Source organism: Myotis myotis, unplaced genomic scaffold (genome assembly GCF_014108235.1).
Source record: "Myotis myotis isolate mMyoMyo1 unplaced genomic scaffold, mMyoMyo1.p scaffold_m19_p_15, whole genome shotgun sequence".
Taxonomy (NCBI): domain Eukaryota; kingdom Metazoa; phylum Chordata; class Mammalia; order Chiroptera; family Vespertilionidae; genus Myotis; species Myotis myotis.
In genome coordinates this window covers 35,920,781-35,946,654 of record NW_023416319.1, presented here as the reverse complement: position 1 = coordinate 35,946,654, position 25,874 = coordinate 35,920,781, and the positions used below count along the sequence as shown (strand labels likewise).

Below are 25,874 nucleotides of genomic sequence, written 5' to 3'. Positions count from 1 at the left end.
TATAACAAGAGTACTAAATAGTGGGAAAAAGAACTTCCAAGACAATGAAAAAGATTAGTTCACTTAACGTGCAGCTGTTAGTGGAAATGCACAGAGCAAGGTCCTGCAAAATGCACATCACTGCCAACAGTCATGGGAGGGCAGGGTAGGGGAGGAAGAGGGTAGTGGCAGAAAAGGAATGTGATTTGAAAGTATTCGTGTCAGCCCTAATAAATCTCCTTTTTAAATGAGAAGTGGCTAGGCTAATAGTTTGTTTTTGGCACAAACTTGTTAAATCTGAAATTTTATAAGGAAGACTAGGCAAGCAAAATATTCAACAACACTGAGGTGGACAAATTAATATAACTTTTAACAGAGTGGAACTCTTTTAAGAAGTTAGTTTACTTTTGGTTTCATCTGTAGCAAGACAACACAAGAAAAAAACATGACCTCTGAATGGTCACTCCATGTCATCCTACTTCTGCTAGCTTCACCACTAAACATGTAAGCCAGCCCCTACCCCTCAGCCCCACTGTCCCTGGTTTCCTCAGGGGAGGCAGTTTGCTATTCCTCCTCATTTCTGTCACTCCCTCAATTCCACACAATAAACCAAGTCTATGCTTTAAACAAACTCAGTGCTTACACTCAAATGTGTTTCCCTTCTATGCTCCTCTTGGCCTTCTCACCCCGGAGCACCTGGACTCTGCAGAAGACAAGGCCCAGCGAGCGCTTCCCCACCACCACGCTCCCTCCAGCTGGTGGTAGGTGCCCAGGAGTGGCAGCTCCACCTGAGCATTGTTCATGTGTGCTAGGACAAGGAAAGGTTGGGAACACATTTAGGACTCAGGAACTTCCTTGTTCTTGCTCCCTAGAGAGGAACCGCACTACAAAACACTGAAGGAAATTTGTAATATACCAAAGTAATCCTTTGATAGAATCTCTTCAAAATCATATTCAATATTTACAACATAGAAACCATATAAAACTTGCTTTTCAAGTACCAACCACGTTCACCAAAGGTATAAAACACAAGTACTTTATTGATTTCTTACAATCAAATACTGCCAACTAGCATTACTTCCACTCGTGCATCATTAAAAACAAAAGGATTATTTCCTTGGTATTTTCAAATGATGCATTATACAATAAACAAAAAAAATTAGAACTTAAAATGCACCCTGATTAATTATGTAAACTGGTAATTTTTTTTAAAAAGCGTAACTAATAATTTGGTTCTTCATAAAATGGAAATTTAAATATTTCTCCTGATAGTCTTGAGGTTATCATTATGTTATGAGTAGTGCAAAGTGTGGCACACAGAGTTTCATCTAGAAAGGTGTCTCACACACCTTATTAAACAAATGAAATGTGCATAACAAAATGCATACAGTCAATGCATGATAGAAAGCATGTTTCAAATACAAGGCAGCCTCCCAGGCCACCGTATTATTTGTTTTGCATTATCATTTATGGCATTATAGATTAATTACACATAACATACTTTTATACATTTTAACCCTGAAGATAAGAAAAATAATTGTTGCTTGAAAAAATTATTCCAGGTAGCCATTTGGTTTGTATTAGGAGGAAGTGAACCTCCGAGGGTTAGTGTCTGCCCAGTCTGGAGTCATCAGCTTGAGTCAGAAGTCGGACACTCGGCGTATTTCACAGTGGCCGCTTCCCGAGTCCTGCGCTGCCTCCTCTCCCGGTGCCAGGTAATGAAGCGTTTCCAGGATTACCCTTGTATGTGCTTTTCCCTTTTTTGTTTCTTCTGGATTAACTGTATTATTTCCTCTTCTCACCTCTTCTATGGCCTTCCACTTTAATTATTCATAAGTCCTTTCAGAATATCCTCAGAGAGTTCCATAAGGGGTAGTTCTGGAGATGGAAAATCCAAGGGGGGAAGATTGGGTATTGGAATATCCTTGGCTTTCCCAGTACTTGCTGCAAATTTCTGCCAGGTTGAAGAGGCTGTAGCAGTTTCTGACTGTGGCGGCAAGCTCCATAACTCTGACTTTTCAACAAAATCAGCATCTACATCCAGCTCTTTTTCTACTGGGCCTTTTAGAAGTCTGGCCTTTTCAGCCTTGAGTTGTTTATTTTCTTTCCTTAATTTTTCATTCTCAGCCATAAGGTATTCCACATGCCTCTTCAAATCTGCAATTTTGGTTGCCTGCTCTTCTATAATGGTTTTATCATCTTTTGGGGCTTTGCTTCCAATGCATGGTTCTGTTGGCTCACTCTTTTGCTGAAGTAAAAATAGCAGTGTGTCTGGATCCCTATCAAAGACCCTCTGAATTTCAGGCAGGTGTTTCTCTGTGGAAGGGCTGTAGTTCTGAGAGAGAAGGAGACTGTGGCCTTCTGCCTCCTCAGCAGAGGGCTTGTGAGACGCCTGAAGCTGGGCAGCGGCATCCTTGTCTGTGCTCTGCTGGGCTTTCAACCTTTCCTCCCGCTTCGCCCTCTTCCACCTCTCCTGAATGAGGAGGAGCTGTTTCATGTGGCTATCCCTTTGCAGTTCCAGTGATAAATGAGCCTGTTACACAGAAAGAAAGGAACAATTTTACATTATGAGTCTCTTTAGTAATGTCCAGCAAATACTATTCCAAGACCTTCCTTTCTGAATAGCCCGATAACACTTAAAATCTATATACTATGTCTATGATTCAATTAAACCTCAAATGTTTTTCCAAATAACTAGTTATTTCTAGGTAAATTAACACTTATGCTAACTTATGAATATAAACAGAACACCATTCACTCAGCAAGTCAGAAGTACTATTCCAAATCCACATACTGAATCAGACCTTTTTTAACTGTGCCTTAACTCTCTGCAATGCCACTGATACTCGGCTTAAAAACAGAAAATCTTCCTCTTTAGACATCAATTCCATAACTAGCTAAAAAGTCTTTTCACTGACAGGGTGTTCAGAAGGTTCAGTGCACATCTATATTACAGGACTAACATGAGCAGTTCTATAATCAAAGGGAAGTGTGTGTGATAGAACACAACTTCTCAGTTCTCTTGGTTCAGTTTGAGGAAATCTGTGTTTTTTCTTTGCCACTGGTATCTCCTCACAGAAAGGATCTCCTTAATTCAATTAAACATTTACCAATCACCTCCTATGTACCTACCACTTGTATAATCAGGAAATCATCTGTGGATAAAGGTAATTTAAAAACCTAGGGAAGCCTTCCCCAAACACAGAAAACAATTTAAAGCCATTGGTGAGACCAAGTTAAAAAGTACCAGAACCAGCCCTAGCCGGTTTGGCTCCATGGGTAGAACAGCCTGTGGTTTCAGGCTCCTCCCCAGCACGGGCCCTCATCAGGGCTCGTGTAGGAGGCAACCAATCAATGTGCTTCTCTCACATTAATGTTTCTCTCTGTCTTTTCCTCTCTCTTCCACTCTCCCTAAAAATCAATGGGAAAATATCCTTGGGTGAGAATTAACCAAAAAGAAAAAAAACTACAATGAGATACCACTTCACACCTGTACCAAGTGTTGGAGAGGTTGTAGAGAAAAAGAAACCCTCATTCACTGCTGGTAGGAATGTAAACTGGTACAACCACTATGGAAAACTGTATGTTGGGTCCTCAAAATATTAAGAATAGAGTTACCATATGACCCAGCAATCTCTTTTCTGGGTTTCTACCTGAAAAACTTAAAAACAAACAAACACCTGGCCTGTTCCTCAATGGTTAGAGCCTGCAGACCAAAGGGTCACAGGTTTGATTGCAGGTTTGATCCCCGGCCCCATTCGGGATGTGAGCAGGAGACAACCAATCTATATATCTCTCTCACATCAATATTTCTCTCTCCTTGTCCCCTCCCTCCCTTTCACTCTAAAAAACTCAATGGGAAAAATATCCTCAAGTAAGGATTAAAAACAAATACCAGAACTGCTTAGGAATTTGGGGAAAGATAAGTTTAGATTTAAATTATCTTTGAGAAGCAAAGGGAAGGCCAACAGGTCCCCTTGCCCAGGCCAGCTTACTTACTGTGAGCTCCTGGTCAAATGAGCTAATGATCAGGAAAGGCCCTACGAGGCACCTCTAGGACACATGTGGCACTCTGAGATCTGTAAGTAACCACTAGGAAAAAAGGATAGGAGTTTCTGCATACCATGTCTGGTGTGTCTGGTCATCAACAGCAGTTCATTTAGTTATCATTTCCTTTCTAAAATACTTTTCTTTTGCCCATTTTATATACAGGGTGAGGCAAAAGTGGGTTTACAGTTGAGAGTATACGAAAAAGTTTATTCTTGCATTTTTATTAATTATTGTATTATTTTTCATATGAACAACTGCAAACCTACTTTCGCCCCATAGTGTATTTTGACTATAGTGTTTTGAGAGGGGCCCAATGCTTGGTTTTATACACAAGTCAACACTTCACAAGAAAATCCTTCTAACCCTTGTTGTAAATATTAAGAAAATGTCTCACCTGTTCAGACTGTGTTAGCTTCATGGCTTCAGAAAGATATGCTGGTTTAAAAAAAAAGAGGCACATTAATATGAGTGTTGTCATTTTGTAAGTAACAGGGCAAAGGAAGAGTTTTAATACTCCTCATGTGACAGAGAGAAATGATCTTAGAAGCAACTCTGCTATTATATAGTTATCCTGTTCCTGAAAAGAAACAAGATGAGAATTTAAAAATATGTCAGTGGGAATCAAATGTAGCCATTCCCTACCCCATCTTGAAGGAGTTTGTTCTTTTTTAAATTAATCTGAGAGACAGGGAGAGAGAGAGAAAGGAATATCGATGTGAGAGAGAAACATCAATCGGTTGCCTCCCATACGTGCCCAACTGGGATCGAACTCACAACCCTGGATATATGCCCTGACTGGGAATCAAACCTGCAACAGTGCAGGACAATGTTCTAACCAACTGAGCCACACCAGCCAGGATTGAAGAGTTTGTTGTTTAAAACCCCTGTAGATTTCACAATTAAGGAAGTAAAGATGGCCCAATCAGGAAATAGAATTGAGGATGAAAATTTAACAAGAACCCGTCAAAACCCTATTACTCATGCTCACAAAAATATAAAGATACTAGAGGTCCGGTGCACAACATTCATGCACTGGGGGGTGTGGGGGTCCCTCAGCCTGACCTGCACCCTCTCCAATCCAGGAGTTTCTGTCTGTCTTTGCAGTCATATGAGCAAATTGTCTGAGACCCCCAACCCAGTTTGGTTTGTTGCTCACAGAATAATAGAGGCATTTTTTTTCTTTGCTTCACTGGTGGAGATTTCCTGGAAGTTTTAGGATATCTTCCCTTTAATTTTCCCTAGACACTCTGATTTTACTTATGTCTCTCACCTTTGCTTTCCCTCCATCCCCCACCGCAACAGTAACTTGCTCCAGGCTCACTTTGCTCTAGTGTCTAGGAGATCCGTCTGCCACCAGAACTACGATTCCCAGTATTTCTGGTGCTCCCCGCTCTCTGGGCTTCTGCTTCCGGTCCTGGGGCTGCCATCAGAACTACTATTCCCAGAATTCCTGGTGCTCCCATGCTCTTGGTTTTCCCTTCCTGCTCTGTCTCCTGCCCATGGCCTCCCACTCTGCCAAGTCTTCCAAGCCGCCAGCTCTCCCTTTCTGCTCTCTGTCTGGCGGCTTGGGGAGCCAAGTTCCCCAAGCAGCTCCACTCTCTGCTGGCTCTCCACTCTGCTCTCCGCCTGGAGGCTTGCAGGGGGGCATGGCTCCCTTGGTCACTGGGAGCGACCAAAGGAGCCATGTCCCCCCAAGCTGCCGCCTCTCCTGCTCTGCTCTCTGCCCGGCGCGTGTGTATGCAAATTAAACCACCATCTTTGTCGGGTTAATTTGCATTGATTGGCTGGTGAGCATAGCAGAGGGACGGTCAATTTACATGTTTCTCTTTTATTATATAGGATGATTGTCAATGACTTTTTTACTGACATAAACATCTGGACTATCATTTGGGCCTCCTAAAGAACTTATGACTTGTTTCTGAGCTATGCCAACAGACTGCTAGGAATTCCGGAGTTAAAACCCTTGTTGACATTTATTGTAAGCAAGTTGTCAAACATATTGTGTCATTGACAAAGACTATAAATGGGCAATAACTTAATAAACTTCTCTTTGATCTTAAAATAGTCAGTGTAAAAATCCATAATGTTCCTCTTTGACCTGACTGCAAGTTTAAAGCCAAATTCTATCAAATATGCAAGAACCCACAGTGCTTTTTTTTGTAATCCTCACCTGAGGATATTTTTCCCATTGATTTTTAGAGAGTAGAAGAGAGGGAGGTTTTCTCACCTACTTATGTTTAATTACCTATTATATTTTGGTATAAGGCCTTCTATATCCTGTCTGGACCAAGATGAAGTATTAATATTAATAATAACAGATCAGCTCTAGCTGGTTTGGCTCAGTGGATAGAGCATTGGCCTACAGACTGAAGGGTTCCGGGTTCGATTCAGGTCAAGGGCGCATGCCTGGATTGCAGGCTTGATCCCCAGTAGGGAGCATGCAGGAGGCAGCCGATCAATGATTCTCATTGATCTCTCTCTCTCCCTCACTGAATTCAATAAAAATATATTTTTACAAAATTAATAGGTCATACTCAATCTCCATCTTTTATTTCTTGCTTACTATAAACTTTTCACCATCTCTCACCTCTACATTAAGTTTCTCTTTTGCCTTTTTTCAGATATTACTGTGGTAGACAGTTAGACAAACATGAGCAGAGCAAGGACAATGGGCCAGTTACAGAAGATCACCAGGACAGAACTGCTAGACACCTAGCAATGGAATAAAACTGGTAGAGCAGATATTGGAGGTAAGTACTGTTAATAAAGACCTCGCCCCTAAGACACCCTACACCCTCAACACCCTAGAAAGCCTCTGATCACGCAGGTCAGATTCTCCTGACCTTTTCTTCCCTGTCATGTGGTAGGCCCCCACCCTTAGAGAATAAGGAGGCTGGAGGAAAGCCCCATCTAACTCCATACAAGGACAGAAGACGGCAGGACAGACCCCACAGATTAGCTTGAATATGAAAGCAGTTAACCCCTCCGTGGAGTTAAAAGGAGCCCTGGCCCACTCGCTCAGCTGCCCACTGGAAATTTCTTTTCTGAGTTTCCTTTCTCTTTGCTTGCCTAATAAATCTTCTCCAACAAGTTTGAGTCTTGGCTCTGAGTTCTTTTCCTAGCCAGAACTCAAGTACCAAGGTTGCTGAACCCAGGTACAGTCTGACCCCATCAGTCAGACACCTGGTGCCATTCCCACCGCCTACAACACTACAAGGTACTGCTTTCTGTCTGGTGTTAATCCAAATATGCTAATGATTTTCAGAGTCCATGACTTAGAACTGCTGTCTGCCAGGTTCTGCCACAGTATTTAAGACACCTTTTAACTGGATTCCCCCACCCCAACAGAAAGTGTATCAGTGAGACGGAAGAGACCTCAGTGGTTCTTAGCTTCTGAAGTAAGAAGCTAGGAAAATTCCAGGACACGTGGGAATAGGGAAACTAAGTCAAATAGTTAAATAGCAGTGTGCAGCCACCTAGTGAACCCTATCATCCCTAAACCAAAAATACAGAAGAGTAAATGGCTGGCACTTTAAAGGTAAATAGCTTAATTCACCCTACTCAGGGAGACACATAACAGAAATCCAATTAGTGTCATTTGCCAACCACACCCAAGGATAGACAAATTAAGCGAATAAATCTCATTTCAGTATATCAGCATAAAGCTGATGAATATTCTATTAATCCTCTCCTAAGACCTCCTCTAAATGCCCAGCTTTAAAAACCCTGAGAATGAAGGTCCCCGTCACTCTTGCTCCAGAGAGCATGCCCATACCATTCCCTTCCTTCCCGTCTTCCCTCACAGGCATCTACCTCCTAAACGCCAAGGGACCCCACAAGACTTGCAACCAGGGGAGAAATGGGGCAGCAGCAACTCATCCCAGGCTAACCCCCTGAATTTGTCTCCAAGGTCCCCTTTCTCTGACTTCCCGGTGAGCCAAAACAGCCCAGCCTAGGCTCTCCTGAGGCTTCTTCTCTGCTCTTCCTTGTTTCACTGCCCTAAATGTGTTTTTGCTATGGTCAACAAATGCTTGCTTGCTTTTGCTTTTCTATACTGTCTCTCGATTGAAATCTTTCCTTTGAGAAAACAAGATCCAAAGTCTCATGGTCTTGCTGGTAACAAAAGCACAGAATTGGTTATACAGTTTTTGCTCCAGACATACTTACCTTTTTCCTCCATTTTTTTCTTTTATTCCTATGTTAAATGTGTATGGGTGCACAAAGACTATTTCTTTTCCTTCTGTTCATGTTTAACTCAGTTGAGACATTCTATCTATTGCTCTGATGGTGTGGATGAATTTTCCTAGACATCCCTCCCATTATGTCTGCATATATTTGTCTCCTTGTCTGAACTACAGTTTGCTTTAAATCTGCTTTCTTAACAAATGGAACGATTTGGCGAAACCAAACTTAACTGGAATGCCTCCCTTTGAACCTTAAAACTGTAACATGAGAGAAAAGGATACCCAAGGACACTGAGCTGCCAAAGCACAAAGAATTCAACAGCAGTCACACTGTCATTTAAAGCAGCGGTAGTGAGGTCTGAAAGGTCGGTGACCGCTGACTTAAAGTATTTCCCAGATTTTAAATCTGGGCCTTAAAAAATAGTTATTTTAGCACTAGCTGGTTTGGCTCAGTAGATAGAATGTCAGCCTGCGGACTGAAGAGTCCTAGATTCAATTCCAGTCAAGGGCACATGCCCAGGTTTTGAGCCTGATCCTTAGTAGAGGGCGTGTAGGAGGCAGCTTATCAATGATTCTCTCATCACTGATGTTTCTAACTCTCTCTCCCTTCCTCTCTGAAATCAATTAAAATATATTTTATTAAAAAAATTTATTTTAAAAGGAAAAATTTTTAATCTGATTGCATGGTCATGGATTTACTCAGAGTCACAAAAGGAACAAATGCTCCAGCTCCACCAAGGCAGAAATTTAAGAAACATTTACTCACAAAAATCTAACAAATCTGGTTAAAATGCTTCCTTCAATTACAACACTAGGCTAATATTTAAAGTAAATATTAAACAAATGATGGGGGACAGGAACTAAGAATATCTGAAGAATCTATTAATTCTTAAAATAACATATTTTACTATTCTATCATGAATCTGGTACCAAAGTACAAATTGTACAACTTATCTGGGGCACACAGAGCAAAATATTACCTCTTAATGACAAAGATTAATCTACTCTGAGTCATTTTCATGTCACCACAGTCTAATGGGAAGGTAGGTCAAGACTTGTTTTCCGGCAAAGGTCAACCCCTTCCTTTAAATTAGCCAATCACGAAAGACTGAGCATAAGCTCCAAGAGTAAGTAAGGGACAGGTCAGGTGCATCAGGAATAAAAAGCCAAGAATAAAAAGTCAAGCGGACTGCTCGCTCAGTGTGCGTGTGCTCCCAGACCATGTGCATGTGCACCCTCCTGCAGGAGTAAAGATATGTGCCTTGCCAAAAAAAAGAAAGAAAAAAGACTTGTTTTCAACCAAATACACAGAAACACTGCACTCTGAGGTATGCTCATCTCAAATGTTCATTTTATGAGTTCTAAGCATTATCAATGGATATTATCAACTTCCCATTTAAGCTTTTGCTCTTTTTGCTGTCTGTGAAAGAAATGAAATTCACTTAGGGAACTGGACTGCAGAAAGCTAATAAAGGAGAATTACACCAATCCAGTTACAGCTGTTAATCAAGGGTTTAAAGCAGTGGTTCTCAACCTGTGGGTCATGACCCCTTTGGCGGTCGAACGACCCTTTCACAGGGGTCGCCTAAGACCATCCTGCATATCAGATATTTACGATTCATAACAGTAGCAACATTACACTTATGAAGTAGCAACGAAAATAATTTTATGGTTGGGTCACAACATGAGGAACTGTATTTAAAGGGCCAGAAGGTTGAGAACCACTGGTTCAAGGCAATAGATTTTTCTAACAAGAGTTTGTGGCCTCTTAAGCTTTCCTTTTTTCATATTAGATGGTAAAATGTGAACAACTTCTCTCCACCTCCGGCCACGTTTAGACAGCTTTTTTTCTTCCTGAGATTTGGTATCTCAGTTTATCTGTCCAATGAATGCTCATATACTCATTTCATCTAATTCAGTTACTGTCCACCTCAAGAGTAGATCATACCTTTCTCAAAAAGGAAAGAGAAATCAAGTTACCGCTTTATTTCAACACATTTACAAAACAAACACTATCAAAACTCTATATAGTATACAGGCTCTGAGTCCTTAGCTATGCAATCTCAAGGTAAATTTTTAGTCTCAGAATCTCCTCTGATCTTTGACAGCTGAACAGAGTCCCCTTCTTTTGCCCTAAGTTCTCTCAGTTCAGGCTTTCCTTCCTCTTGAGTCTTTTTCAGATGAACCTTTCCCTGTCATATCTTTAAGATGATTTCCAAATGTTAAATTCCCTCCTCTCAAAATACATCTACATCCACACCTCCCAAAACACTGCTGTTACAAGCCCTAAATGTCAGTCAATTTACAAAACACTGAGGTCATTCCAACCATGTCAGTTTTCAAACTAGTATTACACTGACAACTCCACTCAGAAATGCAACACAAGGCTATTTTTTAATATCTATTTTTATTGTTGATAGTATTACAGATGTCTCCTGTTTACCCCCCCTTGACCTCCCTCCTCCCACCCCCTCACCCCAGGTCTTCACCATCCTATTGCCTGTGTCCATGGGCTATGCATATAAGTATATAAGTTACAAGGCTATTTTTAACCAAGTTTAAACTCCCAAATTGGATCATAAGTTCTATCTCCATAATTAAAGTTAATGGGATCCAACAGGCTGCCTTTATCTTTCTACTCCTGAGAATGTCACAGAATTTAGATACAGACAAAGGGGGAAGAGGTGTTTAAAGCCCAACATTAGTTTTAAGTCTTCTAATAAAGACACGGATATAGGTTAGGAATGAAAAATACTTTTCTCCCTTTTATATACATTTTATTCAGAATGTCCTACTGCTCAACACCTAACATATACTAATCACTCCATCTTAATATGTCACAGATGTGTAACCATGACCACCCTGGGTTATTTTACTAAAGGTGTCATTTCACTGTGGCATTCATCTACAACATGGTTTTCTTAAATAGTATATAATACATTATCTTTTCTTTATAGTGACTACAAAGTTAACAATTTGATTCATAACAAAATCCTATATATTAAAAGCGTAATACACAAATTGTCCCCTCGACCGGGAGTTAGACCAGGAGTTCGACTCAGGGGCTGGAGCTGGCTGGCCAACTGCGGGAAGGGAGGCCCTGATCAGTGGCAGGCAGCCAGGGAAAGGGAGGGGTCGGCCGGCAACCAGCAGCCGCTAGGGACCCTACCCGTGCACAAATTTTGTGCACTGGGCCTCTAGTAGGGTTTATTAAAGACTTAAAGAGAACTAGCTACCAAGTTTAATGTTGTATTAAGCCCCCATAAAACTCACCATAAAAATTCACAAAGATTTATGGGGTACAATATACTCAGCTGTATAGCTGAAGTGGTACACTTCAGTAGCAAAACTAATTCTTTAAAAGAAAAATGAGTTGAAATTTTCTCTGAAAATCACTGATTCACAGGCAAAAATCACTGACATAAGAGGACTTATCCAAACCAGTGTCCACGATGTGGTGTGTTTTTCAGCAGTAAGGTAACACAGGAGAGGCAGACTCTACCAGGAAAGAACATGGCTCTGATTATCACACTGGCCTAGAGGAAACGGAGATTAACTTCCTCTAGCAGAGAGGTGATAAGGTTTGCTCTAAGAAAGGTAGCTATACCATTTTGGATGAAGCATGAGTAAAACAGCCCTTTCCCCAAAGCTTTTACATATGCTATTCATCCAACAAAAACACACCCCAAAGATCTATTTCTGAGTTCAACATATGCTAGGTTGTATGCCTGATTGGGATAAAATTAAGTGTTTGATAAGAAGCCAGTTACTCTATAAATTTTATACCTTAAAAAAAAGCTATCACTAGCACAATATTACAAGCATGAATATATAGATGAAATATTCAGAAGAGAAGCTAAAGAAAAACCACAGGAAAGAGTTTGATGCATCTTGCATTATCAAGATTTTAGAAAACAGAAACTCAGTGCAAATTAATTGGTTGGAGTCAAACTAATTATTACTTTCAGAACCCAAAATAGCTAACTTTGAAATCCAGACTCCTTTTCTATAATATAACCAAGATATACTGGCAGACATCTGGCCATCACTTCTGTCTTTAGGGATCGTTGGGCTCAGAAAGCCGTGTCCAGGAATCATTTACCAATATGGAATGTATAATTTTCATGGTTTAGAAAGAAGTCTGGCCTGACCGGCATGGCTCAGTGGTTGAGCATCAACCTATGAACCAGGAGGTCACGATTCGATTCCTGGTCAGGGCACATGCCCAGGTTGTGGGCTCGATCCCCAGTAGGAGGCAGTTGATCAGTGATTCTCTCTCATCATTGATGTTTCTCTCTCTCCCTCTCCCTTCCTCTCTGAAATCAACCTACACTAATAAAAGAGAAACATGCAAATTGTGTCACTCCACTACACCCACCAGCCAATCAGAGTGACTATGCAAATTAATCCAACAAAGATGGTGGTTAATTTGCATATGCAGGCACGGAGCAAAGACTGAAGGCTCTGGCCGGAGTGAAGTCTGAAGACTGAAGAGGCTTGCTGCGGCCAGACCAAAGGCCTGGGTCCCGGGTGCCAGAAGAAACCCGTTGCCAGCAGCCAGGGGAAGGAAGGCCTATTGCGCGAATCTTTGTGCGGGGGGGGGGGGGGGGGGGGGGGGGAGGGGAGGAAAAGAAAGGAAGGGGGAGGGGAGGAGAGGAGGGGAGGGGAGGGGAGGGGAGGGGAGGGGAGGGGAGGGGAGGGGAGGGGAGGGGAGGGAGGGGAGGGGAGGGAGGGAGGGGAGGGAGGAGAGGAGGGAGGGAGAAGGAAGGAAAGAAGTAAGTCTGGGTTGGGAGGAGCTGGGAAATCCAACACACTCAAAAATAATGCAAACTGCCCTAGCTGGTTTGGCTCAGTGGATAGAGCATCGGCCTGTGGACTGAAAGGTCCCGGGTTCGATTCCAGTCAAGGGCACATACCTGTGTTGCAGGCTTGATCCCCGCTAAAGGGCATGCAGGAGGCAGCTGATAAATGAGTCTCTCTCATCATTGATGTTTCTATCTCTCTCTCCTTCTCCCTTCCTCTCTGAAATCAATAAAAAATATATTTAAAAAAAATAATGCAAGCTGATGTTCCAGGGGGTCAGTGGGGTCACAGCACATCATTACTATTATTTTCATTCCAAATAAAGTGTTGAGAAATACTGGAGGGAAGAACTGCCCTACAGTTTTACACTCAGTACTTCTTAAAGAGAATACTCACCTGTAGCCTTTTTGTGACAAGATATAGCCTCCTCGTATTTCCCCGCAGCTAATAAACGATCTGCACGTCTGCTCTGTTGATGAGCCTAGAAGACAAACATTTCTAATTGCTTCTTTTCTGTAACTCATTCTTCCCTCTCAACCTTAAAGTTACTATTTGTTTTTAAACTATAAAATGTGTGCATCGTACAGTTGAGTAATTACAATACCTATATTTAATATTATGATGGAGATTTTTCACCAAAACAACAAAGACAAACTCAAAAGTTCTGAAAGCAAATGACTAAAGTGTCCCCAGATGAAAGGTAAATGCATTAAATGAGTAGTCACTGGGCTCTTTACCTCTGTTACATTTTAAAATTTACCACAACTTTGTAAATGTGTTTCCTTCTCTTTAAGAGGTCCAACAGATCCAGATGGGTATATCTTACATAAAGTTAAATGGTTAGCAGGCAAGGAGAAAGACAAATAATCAACAAGTCTTCCAGCTACTACGTAATATTTTCCTCACTAACAAACTCACAGATGACTTATCAAAACTTCTTTAAAAAAAGTGAAAAGCACTGTACTACCATGTTCATAGCAGCACTGTTCACAATAGTCAAAAAGTGGAAGCAACCCAAATGTCCATCAATAGATGAATGAATAAACCGTGGTATATACATACAACAGAATATTATTCAGCCTTAAAAGGGAAAGAAATTGCCTGGCCAGTGCTGCTTAGTGGTTGAGAGTCGACCTATGAACCAAGAGGTCATGGTTCAATTCCTGGTCAGGATACATGCCCGGTTGCAGGCTCGATCCCCAACAGGGGGCATGCAGGAGGCAGCCAATCAATGATTCTCTCTCATCACTGATGTTTCTCCATCTTCCCTCCTCTCTGAAATCAATAAAAATCTATCATAATAAAAGCGTAATAAGCAAATCGAACAAACGGTCGAAGAGCAGAACAACCATCTGGATGACCTTCCGGACGAAGCCGGGGCTGCCATGGCGGCAAAGGCATACTCTTGCACAAATTTCGTGCATCGGACCTCTCGTGTGTGTGTGTGTATTTTTTTTTTTTTTTTAAGGAAATTGACAAATGCTACAGCATGGATAAGCTTTGAAGATATTTAAGTCAATGAAATATAAAATAAACCACTTATAAAAAGAAAAAACTGTATGACCCCACTTATATGAAATATATAAAGTATTCAAACTCATAGAAATAGAAGTAGAATGGTGGCTGCCAAGGGCTGAGGAGAGAGAAAAGTGAAGAGTTGTTGTTTAACAGGATTAGTTCCAGCTTTGCAAAATGAAAAAGTTCTGAAGATGTTTCACAACAATTTAAATATACTTAATGCTACTAGACTGGACACTTAATAAAGATGGTATATTTTATGTTATGGGTACTTTACCTCAATTTACTTTTTAAAAAAGCAAAATCTGGCCCGACTGGCATGGCTCTGTGGTTGAGTGTCAACCTATGAACCAGGAGGTCACAGTTCGATTCCAGGTCAGGGCACATGTCCAGGTTGTGGGCTTGATCCCGTGTGGGGCGTGCAGGAGGCAGCCGATAGATGATTGTCTCTCATCATTGATGTTTCTATCTCTCTCCCTCTCTAAAATCAATAAAAATACATTTTTTTTAAAAAAGCAAAATGTTGCCAAAACCGGTTTGGCTCAGTGGATAGAGCGTCGGCCTGCGGACTGAAAGGTCCCGGGTTCGATTCCGGTCAAGGGCATGTACCTTGGTTGCGGGCATATCCCCAGTAGGAGATGTGCAGGAGGCAGCTGATGGATGTTTCTCTCTCATCGATGTTTCTGACTATCTATCTCTCTCCCTTCCTCTCTGTAAAAAATCAATAAAATATATATTTAAAAAAGCAAAATGTGCTGAAACCGGTTTGACTCAGTGGATAGAGCGTCGGCCTGCGGACTGAAAGGTCCCAGGTTCGATTCAGGTCAAGGGCATGTACCTTGGTTGCGGGCACATTCCCAGTGGGGAGTGTGCAGGAGGCAGCTGATCGATGTTTCTCTCTCATCAATGTTTCTGGCTCTCTATCCCCTCTCCCTTCCTCGCTGTAAAAAACCAATTAAAAAAAAAAATAATGGATAACAATAAATGACTGAGCGCTTAAAATAATTTTAACCCTGGAGTCTTAGATTGAGCAAAAAATATGTTCTGAACATAGCAATATATTTTATAGTGCCCAGAAATTATACACATCTTTCAGGAAGACAATGCACATGATGAAGAAAGCTAAGTTATGATCACTATGATTTTTCTAAGGAATGTTTTTGGATAATATAGTTAAAACAAGTGGCACTCAATCAAAAAGGTTCTAGGTAAAGGGAAAAAAAGAACTAAAAGGTGTAAAGCTGCAGGTACCTTTACCTTCCTGAGCTTTGAAAGAGCCATGTTCTTTGTAGTCACCCTTCCTCAAATGTGGGTTAGACCTAGTGAATTGCATCTAAAAAAACAGACTATAGCAAAGGAAACAGGATGTCACTTCCGTGATCAGGTTACAGAAGATTGTCACTTCCATCTTGGTAGTACTCTCTTCCTTGCTCACTTTAATGGACCCCAACAGTCATGTAGTGAGCTGCCCCATAGAAAGGCTCACATGGAAGAAAAGTAGCCTGCCAACAGCCAGCAAAGAACTGAAATCCTGTCCACAAGCGCTCAAGGAACTGAATCTTGCTATCAAACCTGAGTGAGCTTGCAAGCAGCTCCTGCCCCAGTGAAGCCTTTAAGTGGCACTGTGGCCCCAGCTGACACCTTCACTGTAGCCCTGTGAAAGACCCTGAAGGAAAGAACCCAGCTCAGCCATGCCCTTATTCCTCACACAGCAACACTGAGATAACAAATGTGTGTTGTTTTAAGCTGCTAAACTTTGGGATAATTTGCTATGTAGCAACAGATAACATATAATAGTAGCATCTCTTTCATTCTCAGGTGCATCAAATTCTATCGCGAAATAGATTTTGTTTACACAGGAAAGCAATGATTGACCAATCCTCATGGGACTGTAACACTCTATCACTTAAATAATAAATATTAGATTCCGTGACATCACCATCTCACATTGAAGTACTTTCTGACACTTAGAGTTTACAATAATCTGATTTAATTGTTTTAAAAATCTCTTGGACATTCTTGCCGAACCGGTTTGGCTCAGTGGATAGAGCGTCGGCCTGCGGATTCAAGGGTCCCGGGTTCGATTCCGGTCAAGGGCATGTACCTTGGTTGCAGGCACATCCCCACTGTGGGGTGTGCAGGAGGCAGCTGATCGATCTCTCTCATCGATGTTTCTGACTTTCTATCCCTCTCCCTTCCTCTCTGTAAAAAAAAATAAATAAAAAAATAAAAAAAAAAATCAAATCAATAAAATATATTAAAAAAAAAAAATCTCTTGGACATTCTCATGGAAATTTGTACTTCTGATCCACCTATGATGGAACAGGTGGCACGGGTCTACCCTTCAGTTATAAATATAAAAACAGGAGTTAACAGACACTGAACGTAAACATAACAGATTACATTTTCAAAAGGAAAACGCACAAGTTATGAGACCTACATTCATCCTAGCTTTCTTTCTGAGGGCATTTTCCAAAATAGAGTGCAGGAAAATAAAAGCCAAGCAGTATCTCACTGAGCAGAAGTGATGAAGACTGGAACCAAAAGATTAGAATTTGAAGAGACTCCATGATTGGACGGAACTGCAGTATAGACACTTTAAAAATATACATTAAAAAAATCTTCCAGGTCCTTGGCTGACATCCTAAGTTGCATGAGAACAGAGCACAATCCAGGAGTCCAAGCAGAAGCTCTGAGCAGAGATTTCAGAAGCCACATAGTGCTAGGAAGACAGGTTACAGTTTGGACCTAGACAGAGTAACTTTGGTGAAAACCTGGCACTTCACCTGAGACCTCAGGAAGACCAACCCTGAGAGGAAGAACCACACTCTAAGCATTATGGATAAAACTAAAATAGACCCACCCTAATAAAACCTAAAATTAAACCTAGACTAGATCAAGGTGATCTATCAGTATTCTAGCTACCAGCCAGCACAAAACTTTACACTCTTTAGAGGAAGATGACCAATTCAGAGTCTCTACAACATACCCTCCACAATATGTGACATACAATAAAGTTACTAGGCATGCAAAGCAGGTAAAAGTAACTAACAGAGAAAAGGATGAGAAACAGTTTCAGAGATTATCCATATATTGGAATTAACACGCAAGAAACTAAAAGTAACTATGCTTAAAAAAAAACAACAGAGAAAGAGGACACAATAGATGAAAAGAAAACTAAAGTCATGGGGTGAGAGTTCTGTAAGAATAGGAATTTGGTCCTATTCATTGCTGAATCCTTGAAGTCTAGAACAGTACCTGATACATAGTAATTATGCATAATATTTGTTGGTTAATTAGATGGAAGAATGGAAGAAGTTTTGTTGAGGGTTGGTAACAAAATCAAAGATTGGTAAATGCCAACAGAACGTTACTGTACTTCAGAAAAAAAGTGAGAATAAAACTCTGCATCAAAATCTAAAATAAAACTATATATACACAAACATATATATACACACACAGACACTCACAGAGGGAGGGAAGGGAAGAAAGAGTAAGGGAGAAGTGGAAAGAGAGTCAATCATTGGTGCACTTAACTTCATTCACTATTTAATCCATCCAATCTCTAGGACATTTTAACCAGAATTTTCCTACTCCCTCGAGTAAAAGTGAAGGCACAATACTACAAAATGTTCTAAAACTTTTATAAAAAGTAAAACAGCTTCAGATTTAGTAATGTCTTAGTCTGTTTACCCTGTACAAATTTCTCCCTTGGTGAATCCTCTTCAGAAACAACCAGTATGTTCCACACACCACACTCCTCTCCGTGAACTGCTCTTCTTCCAAGATAACAGATTAACATTCCTGTGGGAGTTGCCAAATTCTTCTTTACCTTGTCCTCTGAACACCTAAAAAGATTCTGTTCCATCAGATTTTCAAATTTAGGACTAGAGAGTATGTCAGGAAAGTTTTAAGTGGTTTTAACTAATGTAATATTCAGGAGTTAGCCAGGTAGAAAATGTTCATCTACAGAGAGGAAGAATCTGATTATCTTTGAGTCCCGAGTCCCTGGTCCCGTACGTCCTTAGACCCGCCTACACTGTAGCCCTACCTTCCTGCACCTTTCTTTTGATTCCAATAAATTATCCCAAATTAACTTCAGCAAATTTGAAGTGGGTTTCTATCACCTGCAACTGACAAAAATTCTAACTACAACTAAGTGACAGCCCTCACCAAAAAGTACATTCTACTTCTATATGCTAACTGCTTTAAAAATACAGGTTCTAGCCGAGACCGGTTTGGCTCAGTGGATAAGAGCGTCGGCCTGCGGACTGAAGGGTCCCGGGTTCGATTCCTGTCAAGGGCATGTACCTTGGTTGCGGGCACATCCCCAGTGGGGAGTGTGCAGGAGGCGGCTGATCGATGTTTCTCTCTCATCGATGTTTCTGACTCTCTATCTCTCTCCCTTCCTCTCTGTAAAAAATCAATAAAATACATTAAAAAAAAAATACAGATTCTATATTGTCTTCTTTCCCAAAGGAAACAGTATTTACCTTATTTTATTTTTCATATATTTTTGTGTCCCTAGGGAAAAGCTGCATGTAAAATTGAAAAGAAAAAGAACACCAAAAAAGGTGGCAAAGGAAAATCTAATGTACTCCTGAACCTTGGGGTAGGTAGGGTCTTCAGTGAAGGAGAAATCTCATTCACTCCCCCTTTCTCAATTCAGAGTCTCATACTGGCAAGCAGTAGCTCCTAAAAGTTAGGTACTGAATTGGATGCCTAAGTAAAGTAATACAATTATACTTAAGATAACTCCTCATGTGTTAGAAAAGTCCAAGAACACCTGTTTTTGATTTTAAGTCTAAGGATCAATTTTTCCCAAACACAGCTCTGCTGCATCTTTTTTTCTTCCTTATGTTTCCAGTTTAGCTTGCTTTTTTCCATAACCACCACCATCTGCTGTGAAGACAAATTACAGGATACAGCCCGCTAGCGAGTTGTGAAATCAATTTAGTGCGTTAACAGCATTTTCTTAAATCCAATAGTAAATATTAGAGTATATCAAATATAGCACCATGCACACACGTGTATGTGTATATGTACATATATGGCATCATATAGTTTCAATTTTTTGTTATGTTTTGGGTGAGATTTATGAGGATCCCTGCGTTTTACACAATTCCAGGAGATACATTCATAAGGCAGCAACTCTGCAGTAATATGCACATATGTGTGTACTAGTCATTATGAAAATTCTCTTTTTGTGAATCACAGTCAAAACAAATGGGCAAACACTGCTCTAATAGAAAGATCAGTATTTTATTTAGAAACTTGCTTTCAAATCCCACTGTTATTCCTTACTCTACACTTATTCTTAAACAGTAGAGTGGGTTGGGGCTGGGCTAGAAAGGGTCAATGGAGGGGGGGGGGGGATATGCAATACTTTCAAGAATAAAGATTTAATTAAAAATAAACAGCAGTGTGTATTTTAAGACTAAAAATTTTTTAACTTATTGATTTATTTTTAGAGGGGGAGGAGAGGGAGAGAGGGAGAGAGGAAGTGAGGGAGGGGGAAGGGAGAGAGGGAGAGGGAGAGAAACATTTATTTGTTCTATTTATTTATGCATTCATCAGCTGATTTTTTTTAATATATATTTTTATTGATTTCAGAGAGGAAGGGATAGGAAGAGAGAGAGAGAAACAATAATGAGAGAGAATCATTGATTGGCTGCCTCCTACACACCCCACACTGGGGATCAAGCCTGCAACTGGGCATGTGCCTTAACTGGGAATCGAACCATGACCTCGTGGTTCAACCACTGAGCCATGTGGACTGGGCTGATTTTTTTTTTATTGGTTGATTCTTGTATGTGCCCTGACTGGGAATTGAACCCAAAACCTTTGATGTATTAAGACAATGCTTTAACCAACTGAGCTACTTGGCCAGGGCCCTTACTCTGCATTTCAATGTCTTCATCCATAAAATGGGGAATATCTCACATAGTACTAAAAAACAAAATAAATAACAAAGTGTCTGATACCAACCCCAGCCCTTAGTAATTGTAGGGTAAGTCCTAGTTCTCTATCCTAGTCCTAGTCCTTTCCCCAGAGTGCTTCCATTAGCCCAACCTAGCTTGTAACACAGGATGAATTTTCCTTGAAATTTCCAGCGCAACAAGGAAAACTTTTTACTGCCACCCTCACCAGTGTTGCTCAATGGTTGGAGCATTGGCCCTCGCACCGAAGGGTCGATTCCTGGTCAAGGGCAGGTACATGGGTTGCATGTTCAATCCCCAGCCCCGGAAGAAACAACGGATTGATGTGTCTCTCTCACATCGATGTTTGCTTCTCTCTCTCCCTGCCCCCCACTCTCTCTAAAAAAAAAAAATGGAGAAAGAGGTGAGGATTAACAACAGCAAAAAATTTATTGCCAATATAATTAACATGGAATAATTACAAAGATTCTAGGTATGTACAAGGTCATTCTTTGGACCTTACCTGATTCCTTTTCTTAGATGAGAAAAACTGACCACTCTAGAGGGAAGCTAAATTACTCAACAAGCACATTCTCAGCACTCTTAAGGGCCAAACACACAGAATACAATTGTGTATTACATTTTGTATTATAATTGTGTATTATACCTTTGAGTGTGCAGAGTAGGTAAGCAAAGCATGAGCAATAGTCATGTATAAATTAAGGTCTGACATCACTTCCTACATAGGCAGCAAACAAACCAAAGAACTAGAAATTATCTCACAAGTTCTGACATTTGCTACCAGCTCTCACAATACCAAAACTAAATGTATCAAAGGAAATGCCTAAATATACACTAATCTTTGTTATAATTTTTCCCATATTAAAAACTGACAGAAAAAGCTGGTAAAACAAAACTTATTTAGAGTGCAAAGGACTACCTATTTTTCCCTCGATGGAAATACGATTTATCTTACTGTTCTCCTGACCAATATCAAAAACCAGAGAACTAGAACACAATATCTGTACTACATATTACTATTTCAGCCCTGGTCCAGTAGCTCAGTTGGTTAGAACATCAACCTGATATACCAAGGTTGTGGGTTTGATCCTTGGTCAGGGCACATACAAGAATCAACCAAAGAATGCATAAATAAGTTGAATAACAAATCTCTCTCTCTCTCTCTCCCCTCCTCCCTTATATTTCTAAAAATCAATTAAAATTTAAAGATATAATACAGTATATCATGACTATTTCAGACTGGTCTCTTCCATATCCTAAAAACTCACTGTGATAAAATAAGCCTACTAGCCCTTATTGCAAACCTAACAAACGAATCAATACTAGAGGCAGAGGCACTAAATAAATGTTGACTGCCCTGACCGGTTTGGCTCAGTGGATGGAGCGTTGGTCTGCAGGCTGAAGGGTCCCAGGTTAGATTCCGGTCAAGGGCGTGTACCTTGGTTGTGGGCACATCCCCAGTAGGTGGTGTGCAGGAGGCAGCTGATTGATGTTTCTCTCTCATCGATGTTTCTAACTCTCCATCCCTCTCCCTTCCTCTCTGTGAAAAATCAATAAAATAAATTTTTAAAAAAATAAATGTTGACTGAATATACAGTTCAATACAGATAAGGGCCATAGTGAAATGAAAATGATGAGTACATTAATGTGATATCAAAAAATTGTGATCATAATGTATTTGAGTCACTGGTCTAAGTAATTACTTAATTTCTCTCAGCCTAGGCTTATTTATCTGTAAAACGGGGAAGCAGTTCTTCCTAAATTCCAAGGATGCTCTGAGGACACATGATGATAAACCTATGTACTGTAATAGTCTTTATACAGTGAATTTGGACTACCCTATATCATTAGAAAAAGCTTGTATATACTACTGAGATTTTCAAAGGCACTCATTAATCAAAGCATTGAGAACTATTTCTCATGTTGAATAAACTGAATACAAAGTTGGATATCTACTCCCATAAAAGAATGTGATAGTCTTCAAAAACAAAACAAGCCGAAACCGGTTTGGCTCAGTGGACAGAGCGTCGGCCTGCGGACTGAGAGGTCCCGGGTTCGATTCCGGTCAGGGGCAAGTACCTGGGTTGCGGGCATATCCCCAGTGGGAGATGAGCAAGAGGCAGCTGATCGATGTTTCTCTCTCATCGATGTTTCTAACTCTCTATCCCTCTCCCTTCCTCTCTGTAAAAAACCAATAAAAAAATATATTAAAAAAACAAAACAAAACAAAACAAAAAAACACAGTCATGTAAAACTGAGTAACAACAAATTCAGAGGCCTGTCACTGATACTTAACAGCACAGTTTAAACCAGCGGTTCTCAACCTGTGGGTCGCGACCCCTTTGGCGGTCGAATGACCCTTTCACAGGGGTCGCCTAAGAACATCCTGCATATCAGATATTTACATTACAATTCGTAACAGTAGCAACATGACAGTTATGAAGTAGCAACGAAAATAATTTTATGGTTGGATCACAACACGAGGAACTGTATTTAAAGGGCCAGAAGATTGAGAACCACTGGTTTAAACGATTCAAGTAAATGTTAAGCTCTTTTCCCTTGTTATCTTCTGAAAAACAAGCTAAGCTAGAACCCAGAACTTTCAAATCTCAAATGGTGTAAGAATTCAAGATGCCAAATTTCTAATACTTGCCTACAAAGTTACCAAATTGTGCTAGCCTGCTCAACAAGACTGGATTCAAAAATTCTCTATAAAGAGATAATACTATTACCACCACTGAACTAAATTTTCCTAAACTGGCGATTCTCCTGCTCCATCTACAACTCTCACCCAACTCCAGTCTTCTGGTAAGCTACCACAGACCAGTGGGAGTTTGGCAGCGGTTCTGCTGCAGCCTGCAGCCAAATAAAGTAAAGCTAACTGGCACTGAACCAATGGTCATTTTGCAAGGACACGAACTTTGGAGCACTTTATAAACTGCTGGTGATTTCTAATAATATTCCTGTTAAGTTTAAACGTTGAACCATCCATTATATTTCACTGCAAACTATATGTCACCTTAAAAACAAGAAAAGGGCAAGACATTTTCCTGGTTTGTTTTTGCTTTTTTTTTTTTTTAAACTCACAAATCTAGTCAAATTCTTTTTATGTGTAAACAACTCTTGGCAATGGGGGAAGGGATCGACTTAATAAAACTGGGAGGCGCCTCTCAGAGGAGCTAGCCTGGCACCAGTCATTTGGGAACCACCGCTCTTAGCTCCAGCCCTAGAATTTTAAACTTTTCCAAGCTCACCAAGCCCAAATCTTTATTTTACAAGGGAGATTTAAATTAAGGGTCTATGCTCTGGTTATTATAATAGCTAACTCTTACACAGTACTATGTACCACACGCTGTTTGCCCTAAGCCCTGTACGCCTAGTTCCTTTAACCCTCGCTTTCGGGTGACAATGCCAGAGTTCACATTCAAGCAGTCTAGCCCCAGGATACACACTCTCTGAAACCACCAGGCTCTGCTGCTTCTCCATGGAGTGGGTCAGATCCAGCCCAGGGCCCTTCCACGACCCCAGGGTGCAGAGTCCCAACTAAGTCTCCCTGTGTCCACCGCTGCAACTGCATCTCCAACTTGTGACTCTTACAAGTGCCTCCTGCGTCCCTACAGCAGCGGTTCTCAACCTGTGGGTCGCGACCCCTTTGGCGGCCAAAACGACCCTTTCGCAGGGGTCGCCTAAGGCCATCCTTGCATATCAGGTATTTACATTGCGATTCATAGCCATAGCAACATGACAGTTATGAAGTAGCAACGAAAATAATTTTACGGTTGGGGGTCACCACACGAGGAACTGTATAGAAAGGGCCAGAAGGTTGAGAACCACCGCTCTACAGCCTCAAGTATCCAAAACAGGTGCTCTCTCTGGGAAACCAGCGGATGCAGCGGCCAGGCAGGAAAGAACAGCTTTCTCGCGGTTGCTTATTAAACCTCGACACCTGAAAAGCCTAAAAACATAATAAGTACTTTTTTCTGAGAAAGGCAAACATTTACCGAATTTTCGTGATGCCTCAAGTGATGAACCAGAGCTAACACGGACAACCCTGTGTTTTGTTTTTGTTTTTCCTCCAGCTGTCTCCAACTTACTCGAGAGGGGAGACTTTCCGTGTATGCATCTGAATACAGATGAGAAACGGAATGAGGGGGGGCATGAGGGGAAAGGAGGGGTACGACTCCATCTCTCCGAAGTGGAGAGGCGCAGACTCCAGACCCTGGGGATGAGAAGCCGGACCCAGCATCACACACCACCGCTGCCCTGGCCGCTGTCAGTGCCGCTCCGGGCGGCGGGGAGGTGTTTACGTGGCGCTCGGAGGCATTTCCTCCGGCCTCGAGAGGTGGCGGCCCCGGCGGGTGGGCGCCCCCCGCGCAGGCCCTGCGGCAGGGGGCGCACGGAGGCGGCGGGAAACGGACTCGAGAGTTTGCCGGGGATCCCGGAGGGGATCACGGTCCGGGACGGCTTGCCCGGAGCCGCCGTGGGCCACGCCCGCTGGCGCCCCCCAGCCTCCAGTACCACCCCCGCCGAACCCGCGCCCCGTGCATGGAGGGTCGGCGCACCCAGCGGACCAGACCCGACTCCTGAGGCAAAGGAGCCGAGGGCGGACGCGACCCTCTGGGAGCCACTCACCAGGTTGAGGGGTCCTTCCATTACTTCCATAGACCCCGGAGTGAGAGGCGGCCTGAGGGAGGGGAGCGACGACGCCGAAGCACATGGAGGAGCGCAGCGGAGGAGCTTGAGGCAGCGACCCGGACCGCGGCTCCTCTCCGCGCCCCGGGAGCCAGCCGAGGGAGCAGAGGGAGCAACCACCGCGCCACTTCCTCCTCCGGCGCCGCGGGCCCGCCCCCTGCGCCGGGGCCACGCACGCGTCATGACATCACATGCGGTGGTTCAAGGTGGGAGTGAGGACGGGTTGTGGGCGGGGCTCAGGGAAGGCGGGTCACGGGCTGACGTGCGCTTTCTCGCGGCCTATCTTTCCTCTCGCGAGATGCTTATCTTCAGCTTTTGTTGTCTCTTCTGCCAGCACGTGAGGTTGTTGGGAGTTTAGTGGCTGTTGGCTTCTTCCACTTTCCCTCCAGCCTGACTTTTCCTAAGTTCACTCTGCTTGGACTTATTTTTACTTTTTGTTTGTTTTTATTACTTTTTGTTTTTTGGGGTTTTTTTGTCTATCTTGCTTGGGCTTATTTTTAAATCAGATTTGAGCAATGCTAAACCATCTGCTGGACTAGATCGCCCCCTTTCCCGGAGACAAACATGAATGTTTCAGTGCTCTGACCTCAAGTTGCTGACGAACTAATAAAAGAAAATAATATGGGTCACAAATAGCCAAATATAATACTTGACTCATTTAACAATTATGTGCCAAACCACTGTGCTGGGTTCTTTCTGTCAAGGAATT

At 41.8% G+C, this 25,874-nt stretch overlaps 1 protein-coding gene across 4 annotated transcripts; it reads right to left on the bottom strand.

Annotated features, from left to right (window-relative positions):
• Positions 1 to 994: 994 nt before the first annotated feature.
• NRBF2 (nuclear receptor binding factor 2) lies at positions 995 to 25,363 on the bottom strand. Of its 4 annotated transcripts, XM_036336847.1 has the most exons (5): positions 25,106 to 25,242; positions 18,228 to 18,382; positions 13,413 to 13,497; positions 4,424 to 4,464; positions 995 to 2,512 (listed from the first exon to the last, which is right to left on the bottom strand). In XM_036336847.1, the coding sequence occupies exons 4-5, from the start codon at positions 4,445 to 4,447 to the stop codon at positions 1,802 to 1,804; spliced, it is 735 nt and encodes a 244-aa protein (XP_036192740.1). In that variant the 5' UTR covers positions 4,448 to 4,464; positions 13,413 to 13,497; positions 18,228 to 18,382; positions 25,106 to 25,242; the 3' UTR covers positions 995 to 1,801. The 4 variants fall into 4 exon arrangements, with proteins under 4 accessions (XP_036192740.1, XP_036192737.1, XP_036192739.1 ...); XM_036336844.1 differs by lacking the exon at positions 18,228 to 18,382 and having other exon boundaries at positions 25,106 to 25,363; XM_036336846.1 differs by lacking the exons at positions 13,413 to 13,497; positions 18,228 to 18,382 and having other exon boundaries at positions 25,106 to 25,326.
• Between the last annotated feature and the right edge of the window lie 511 nt (positions 25,364 to 25,874).